The following is an 8,079-nucleotide window of genomic DNA, read 5'->3' as shown; positions in this document are numbered from 1 at the left end:
GCCGCCACCTTACATGGTTCGAGTATTTGCTAATCGATGTACTGCTGGTGGTTAGTGTCTCCGCTAGTCTGGCCGTTAGTCTGGCCGGCTACTTAATCTATCGCGCAGTTCACTATTCGAAAAGTTTACCCCACGAAATGGTTACCCGCGGCAGCCGCAAATGCAAAATGCTGTAGGAGTTAGCGAAGAGGCCAATAGAAATGGGTTGACCCCAGAGGTTCCCTACTCCACAATCACTTTGCCACTTTACCGGGCCCTAGTCTCTGCGGGCGGACCAAAACGGGCTATCCTCACAAACACTCACACTCTGAACATGTCTGAAAGTCTGAAACGATCTACAATTTGTGCCGGGCTTAGCGAGTCGATCGATCGATTGTGTGCCTCTCAAGAATGCGTTGAATGTCGCCTTTGGAATGCGAACCACCTCAAGCTGAACCCAGGAAACCGGAGCTATTGTTTATTGCCTAAGTATGTTGTGATATTACCGATGTAAGATTTGTCGTTGTGCGAATGAGCGGAAGATCAATAAAGTGACCACATTTCTGACAATGCCGAACGCCGAAAAGCAATAATGCATTACTTTACGGGTCCGTGCCTCGGTCTCGGCCTTAAGATGACAGTGGCAGACACGTGGCAGACAGTTACAGAGAGAGAAAGAGAGAGAGACAGAGAGAGAAAGAGGGTTTATCCAAAATCATCTCCAATTAGCGTAGTGATAGCGAGGCATCAATTCAAAGGGACCGTTCATCGCTGAACGCAACGCAGCCAGTTGCCAAATCTATGAAGGGTGCCAAGTCGCTGATGGGTCGCATCCGCATCTTGGCAGTGCATTTCTGAATGACCCGTTTGGCCCGTTTGGCATGGTTATTAGTTGAATTCTATTTTTACCCATTTGCGCCTAAGGCCCAAAAGGAAAGTGGCGCACCACAAGGCCAAGGTTAGCAGAATGGTTCATAAATATTCAGCAGAACTTCCAACTTTTCTCTGCCATTTTCTTTCGATCCCATCCATTTAGCAGACGAGCGGTGGGACGATACGATTGGAACATAATGGACATAAGTTTTTAATTCAACACCTGTTAGAAGCAAGGCGCCCACTTTTCGAACAGACTAGTGAGTTCGAAACGTAGTTTGTTCCCCTTTAATTATTCACATGCCGTAAGTGAATACTGCACTCTACATGATTGATCAGCCAATCGATCCAGTTATTGATTGCTCTCTATACGATTGAACGGCGTCTTAGGGCCCAATTATGAAACTCGTACTCTTTCTGCCTTCTCTCTTGGTGTATTCTGTTTTGTCCCTTACTGTTTTCACTCGATTGTTCGAGTTCTAGATCCAAGATTCATAATAGGGCCCTTAGTCTTGGAGTATTGCCCTTATTTGGACAATAGTTTAGCATGTATCGAAACATTTTAATTCCCTTAAAATCCCTCGAATGTTCCAAAAATGATCTTTTCTATACGGGAATTGAAACCATGGCCGGTTGAGTGACAACCTGTCCCGAGATTCGAACTCTGCCCAGCTGCGTGACAGCGACGAGCGTTACCGACTGCTCTATCACCGGGGTCCCATTGCCTTTCGGGTGGAACAAAGTTCGCCGGGACCTGCTAGTCTTCTTCTTCTTCTATATATATGAAAATGGTTGTTTGTCTGTCTGTACCGCTAATTCTCCAAAACGACTGAACCAATCCGCTTGAAATTTTGCACAGCGTAGTTTTGTGACCCCGGATTGTGAATAGGAAAGTTTGACCCTCCCACACCTTCGGGGAGGGGGGGGGCTACCACGTCTCATACGTAACGTATCATACGTAACGTCCCATTCCAACGTTTTCGAGCAAATCGAACCAAATTCGCAAGCGGGGGTTTCAGGGGTGAGGAAATGTTCTGGTTAATGTTTGAAACTCTTCCCCTCTTTACAAAGGAGGGCTCTCATACAAAATCCAAGTTCGTTTCAGTGAAACTCGGATAGTTTTCAAGCAATTTGAGACAAATTCAGCTGGTGCGAGTTTTGACATGTATCCAACGGGAAGCGGGAAGGGAAGCCGATCATGTACGTCACCAGGAATCGCGATTGTCTGAAAAGGATGAGTAACGGGAAATGTAAAGAAAAGCCGATCGTTTGAAACGGAGGAATAACGGGAGGCGGGAAGGGAAGCCGATCGGACGTCATCTAGAAGTCCGATCCTCTGAAACGCCGGGAAGTCGAGAAATGAGAATGATATGGGGCGGGGCGAAGCTCGCCGGGACCTGCTAGTTTTAAATAAATAAATACAGTCTCAACTCTTTGGCTCTATTTGCATCGAATTTCGGCCATCTATTTTGTTCATCACTGTATTCCGTTGCGTCGTCGCTCGCAACGCCTGTTTCCCTAGCAACGCGCGCACGCACACTCTGTTACGAGATGAAAGAGAGAAAAAAGAGAGAAAGAGCGACCACAAAAAGGAGCAAGAAGCAAGAGAGCGGTTGTGAGAGCGAACTCGACAGAGTCAGGCTCGAAAAGTCAAAGTCAGGCTCGAAAGTCAGTTATTATTCAGCGATTCATATACAAAGCCACAGAAATTCAGAGCCAGAAAATTTCAAAAATTTTTCAACTTTTGCCGGTGTTGGTTGTGCGTTGTGTCGCAGACGAAACACATCATCTAAATTCGAGTGAAGTGCGAAGTGAAAAGGATTCGCCAAAGCAGGACTTTAGTGCGCGAAGAAAGACAGAAAATCGGTACCATTTCTCTTTGGCAATAGAGAAACAAAAACTGTGCTAAAGTTTTTGACCCCACCACCATCATCGTCATCATCGCCGTCGTCAGCGAGATGCTGCGCGGGGAATGAATTGTTTGCCTTTCGCTGGTGCCACGAGCGGTGTATACAAAACAGTGCCCAAAACGGAAAACCGGTTCGCACCAGCTCTGGGCGCGACGACAGTGACATGCGAGCAGCTGTTCGTTCGGTGGGCAAGATAGAGACAACGGATACAAACACAAAAGAAACGGGAGCAAGCGCGCTTGGTTTGTGACACAACTCACGAGCGCACGAACGCACGCACGCACGCACGCCTGCAGCAGCTGATTGGAGGTGCAATTAGTGGCAGAGCGGGACAACGTCGTCCTACGAAGGTACGAGCGATTAAGTTCAGTTATGTTTTGCTCCGAACTAACCCTTCGATGCCGAAGACGTCTGCGGATGTGCGCTACAACTATCTGCTCGAAATAGTAAGAAGCACCATTTCGAGCAGCTTTCAACCGGACCGGGGAGGATGAATAAATTAAGAAGGCAGCATACTACCGCTATCTCCTGCGTGGGTACATCTCGCGCAGAGGAAGTGGCCGCTTTCGAGCCGCGACCGACCGCATGTTTTGTTTTGGTCGTTTTCTTGCGCTTCCTCCGAAACGGAGCGCCCAACAAAGAAAGGCGAAGAAAGAAAGGTGGAGAGGGCGCGGCGCGCGTTGAACTCCCCTTTGCCGCGTGCGTGGTCGCGCATGAATCATAGCCCCCCCCCCGCCGCGCCGTTTCAGACACAACGGCCACGGGCGAACGATGGACTTTGGCGAGCCAACGGTGGCGTATGTTGCCATGTACAGCTACGGCCACAAAGCAAACACAGCGAACGGACGGAGATTAGTATGGCCAATGACGATGAGCTGTGTTCCTTGACTTTGTGGGGCCTCTTTTTTTTTTTGTTGAATAGAAGTACCCACTGTTAAGTGACTGTTAAGCGCATCGCCTTGAAATGTGGCGACCAATTGGTGTTTGAAGGAACAATTTACACACAATGTGCCCGCAGCTTTGTGCGGTCGCCAGGCGCAGTGGAATAATATTTATGCACATCCATTGACATTTTCGCACTAATATTTGCCAACCAGAGCCCGTAACGCGGTTACGTAAATTTCGATATCTTTTTCTGTACTGATTAAATCAATCCAAATAGTGACTACTCCTCTGCATTCGAGGGTTAAAAATGGTCTTCATTCATTGATCGTCTTCCCTATATTGCCGCCCATGTTGGTTGCATAAAACAACCGGAAACCGTCATTCGTAAGCGAAAGAATGCGTGGGTCGCTCACCCGTTTCGTGCTCCCATTTCAACATGCCCCAGGAATTTTCTTGGCCCTATTGAATAACGTTGATGCGCGTTGGACCGATGTCCGTTGCGTTGATACCGACTCAGAGCGGATGCAGCTGGAGTGATTCACACCGCAGGCCGTCGCAACCCGTGGCCACCAGAATGTACCGCTTATGATAAAGAGACCCGACTTCTTTGTGGCGCTGTGTGGTTCTTTGGAGAAACTTCTCGAACCTTTTTTTTTTTGTCCCTACACCACCGTGCCAAAACGTCACGAACATCGGACCACCGCTTGTCAGGTGGCCGATTGCGGTTTCGTAATGCGTCTAGCACCACGCAACACGCCACTTTTCCGCGAAAGCCCTGCCATAGCCGGCCGTCGTCAGAATACGTCTAATTAGCATGTCTTATTGATGTCGCCTTCATTTTCCCTTTGCAGCAACGGCGATCGATAGCGGGTGCCACCCGAGACCATCATCCTCCGGGCTACGTTTGGAACACGCTATCTTCTCTGTCGACGTGACCGTGGGGTGCTTAAGATCGTGTTGCCGTAGTGTCCTTGAGCTAGGGGTTCAAAGAAACCGTGGCTTCCGGACCGCGACCGCTCGGATTTCAAAGGATCCATCCAGCAAGAGTGACCGGGACCGTTAAACGGGCCACACGAAGAAAGCACTTCACGCCCGGCTGCATAAAACGTGACGCGGCGAGCTGTAACGAGCTGATGGTGCTTCAGCGAGTTCGTTCGTGCTGATTGTGCCTTTATTGAGCGAAATTTATTCCATCACGCAAAGGTTCGCGAGTGGCGCACTGCCGACCGGCTCAGTGCCTAGCGACCAGTTTCAGTTGATAATTCTGTACCGCAAAAGTCGCCACCAATTCGTAACCGATCGTCAATTAGGCGAGGTCAGGTTGGTTAGCAACGGCCAAGAGCTTGTGACAACCAAATAAGGCGTACTCCGGGGCAAGTGAACAATTTCCACCGCCGACGACCCCGTTAGAGTGTTACCAACGGATTCCGTCCGCTTTCGTCGGTTGATCCGCTCTCAAAATAGAACACCGCAGAATGGCCATAACCGCGGTGAGTGACCGGCGGCTACGGGCGATGTCAACAACAAGTGTGCTGTTGCTGCTGCTGCTGACGCTGGGTAACCAGACCGGCCGGATGGTAGACGCGGCCAAAATTCTGGCAATCTTCCCGGTGCCCCTGAAGCAGCACCAGCTCGTCTACCGGCCACTGCTCGAGGAGCTTGCGCAGCGAGGCCACGACATTGTGCTGGTCACAACGGATCCCATGGATCCGCAGCACCGATCGGATCGAATCGAGCAAATCGATCTCAGCTTCGCCTACCAACTTCCGGTGCTGGAGCAGCTCAACGTGGACGGGCTGGATGGGCGCGACATGCTGCGCAAGGTGTTTGACGTGATGCGAACGATCTCGGCCGAGGAACTGCAGCATCCTGCCATGCAGAAGCTGATCGAGTCGGCCAGCGAGGATGGCGGGGTGACCAAGTGTTCCCGGTTCGATGTCGTCATCGTGGAGTGGTCAGGCGTGACGCTGATGAATGCGTTCGCCGAACACTTCCGCGCGCCACTGGTCGGAATTGCAAACGGAGGAGCCTACATCAATGCCCACGAGGCCCTGGGCAACCCGAACCACCCGATCGGCTATCCGAGCATCTTTATGCCGTTCAGCGAGGATCTCAGCCTGCTGCAGCGCATTTCGAGCGTGCTGTTCACCGTTTGGTACCGGTAAGTGGCGGAGCGCACCACCCGTGTCACGTTCTCCCGCGGCCCCACTGGGTGAGCCACGTTGCTTCGGCAAGGCAGGGCGAGCTAATGAATGCCGTCTAGAATGAATTATTCAACCCTGACATCGTGCACTGCACTAGGGCCCGCGGTAGCAATTACACCGTTCCGTTGAGTAACCTATTCGACGACAGCCACACTCAGCACCGGTTCTGTTGGGCGGCCACGGACCGGTTTGGGGAGCTGCGCGGTTGGTTGCGGAACCCTCGTGCACGAAACGTGCGCAAAAGTGCAAGTCACATGCAGGCACATGAAGGAAAGTAAAAGTGTGGTTACTCAGCACTCGGTGGAGCTTGCAACCGATTTCCGGCTCGCTGGGATCCGATCTCACGCATGACGGGGCGCGGGTCAATACGCCAACATCGGCAGCGGCGGACCGATTTGCGGAACTATCGACGCGTACGTTCGCAATACGAATTGTCCAGTGCGATAGCCTCAAGGTTACCGATTTCGCTAGGCCAACGATAAGTGTGGAGCCAAACTGCAGTAGGCTCCAAGTCATCCGCTTTTACTTTGTTTGCAATTTGGCCACGCAAGCAGCGATCGCCGTTATAAGCGAATGGTCTCCCGTCGTGGGTTCGCTTTGTTCATTGCCACTTCATTGTTTCGAGCCGCGAGTCTCCGATGACTTGCCGTCATCCGTCGTGGTGAGTTTTGCTTTTAAAATGACCAGGATTTAGATAAACGATGCATCGGGGAACGCTATTGCCCGTTGAACCCCACACGCTGACCCACTTTGAGGTCATTGTTCATTTCGTGCGGTCTGATAATGAGCTTCGAACACGTTCCTACTATCAGTAGAACCTGTGGTGATGGCCTACCCCTAGCCACTACGAGGTTGTTTTCGGCGACAGGACAGACGGCACGGGATTAGGTTGTGTAACGTGTGCGGTATTACGCCTCGTTGGCTCTACGCGGTGCGGTGACGTACGGACGAGTCGTTATCAGCCGGCCACAGTCTCCGGAAGGGCAAACATATTTTTGCACAGCACTATGCTGGCGCATGATAGTCGCTAATTAATATGCTTAATCAGCTTACGTGACCGCCGTTTGACGTCACAGACTAAACACCATTAACGTCGTGTTTATTGATTACTTTTTTTCTACTTCTTTCTCGCACCCCCCCTGGGCAGGTTCTATTACTACACCGAGGAGATCCCAGCTCAGAATGCGATCGCGAAGAGTGCCTTCGGCGAGTCCATCTCCGATCTGTGGCAGATCGAACAGAACGCCGATCTGCTGCTGATCAACTCCTACCAGCTGCTCGGTAACGTGCGTCCAGTCGGCCCGTCTACCATCTATCTCGGTGGCATCCACCAGCGACCCACCGGCACTGGATCAGGGCTGCCGGCCGATCTGGAACTCTTCCTCGCCCAATGCGACGAACCGGTCGTGTACGTGAACATTGCGGCGCTCTCCGGCCGGGTGCGGATCGAAAAGATCGTCAAAACGCTCGAGCAGCTCGAAGTGGCCAGCGTGTGGTCGCTGAACGAGGCTAGCGGAGTGATCAACACCTCCGCCCGGATCTACCAATCGTTCAGTGTGCCCCAGGAGGAGGTTCTCGGTGAGTATCCGGGCGACCGATTCGCTTCACTTCATTAGCCCGCTATTCTCGTCACGAAACGCGCAGTTTCTTCGCGTCAACCGCTTGCCAGCACTTCATTCGCAGCGCGTGAAGATTTGGCACAGCGGTTCGCGATCTTGATAGACTTTCATTGGCCAGCGCCAAATTGCGCAGTGCGCTTCATACTCGTCGCTGTGACTCTGTGCGAAACCTTGAAACGGTACGGTTTAATGTTTGTGCCAATCTCGGTCCCCCCTGGTTCCCGCTAAAGGGTCGGTTCAAAACATCAACTATCACACCACCACCACTGAGCCCGGGGACGGGTCCCCTTCCAAGTCCACAAAGGACCCGGTTCCCGGTGCTGACGGGCGTGAATATTAATGATTTCCCGGTCCGTCTGAGAGAGGGTCTGTCGGTTGCAAAAGACTCGGTGCTCGGGTGAGCGAATCGGGTCACCGGTGGCGGAATAGGGATACAGCAGGCGCCAGGTCGTGTCGCCGGCGAGTTAGTTCAAAACAAAAACAAGATTAGACAGACCTGCGGGGCGAGGAGCGGCAGCAGCAGCGTACTTGTTTGTCGACTTCTCGCGCGCTGGTCATTCATCAACCAATCACATCCAAACCTCCCGCGCGGGCCGCAACCTAACTTGG

General features: G+C 51.9%; 1 protein-coding gene across 1 annotated transcript; it reads left to right on the top strand.

Annotated features, from left to right (window-relative positions):
• Window positions 1-4,699: 4,699 nt before the first annotated feature.
• On the top strand, window positions 4,700-7,429 carry LOC131214227 (UDP-glucosyltransferase 2-like; the record flags this gene model as incomplete). Its single annotated transcript, XM_058208604.1, has 2 exons — window positions 4,700-5,808; window positions 6,999-7,429. Coding segments are annotated over exons 1-2 (1,117 nt in total), but the record flags the coding sequence as incomplete, so codon positions are not given.
• Window positions 7,430-8,079: the final 650 nt, after the last annotated feature.

Source organism: Anopheles bellator, unplaced genomic scaffold (assembly GCF_943735745.2).
Source record: "Anopheles bellator unplaced genomic scaffold, idAnoBellAS_SP24_06.2 scaffold00294_ctg1, whole genome shotgun sequence".
NCBI classification, from domain to species: Eukaryota; Metazoa; Arthropoda; class Insecta; order Diptera; family Culicidae; genus Anopheles; species Anopheles bellator.
The sequence above is the reverse complement of the archived record's forward strand: the minus strand, read 5'-3'. Positions and strand labels throughout refer to the sequence as shown.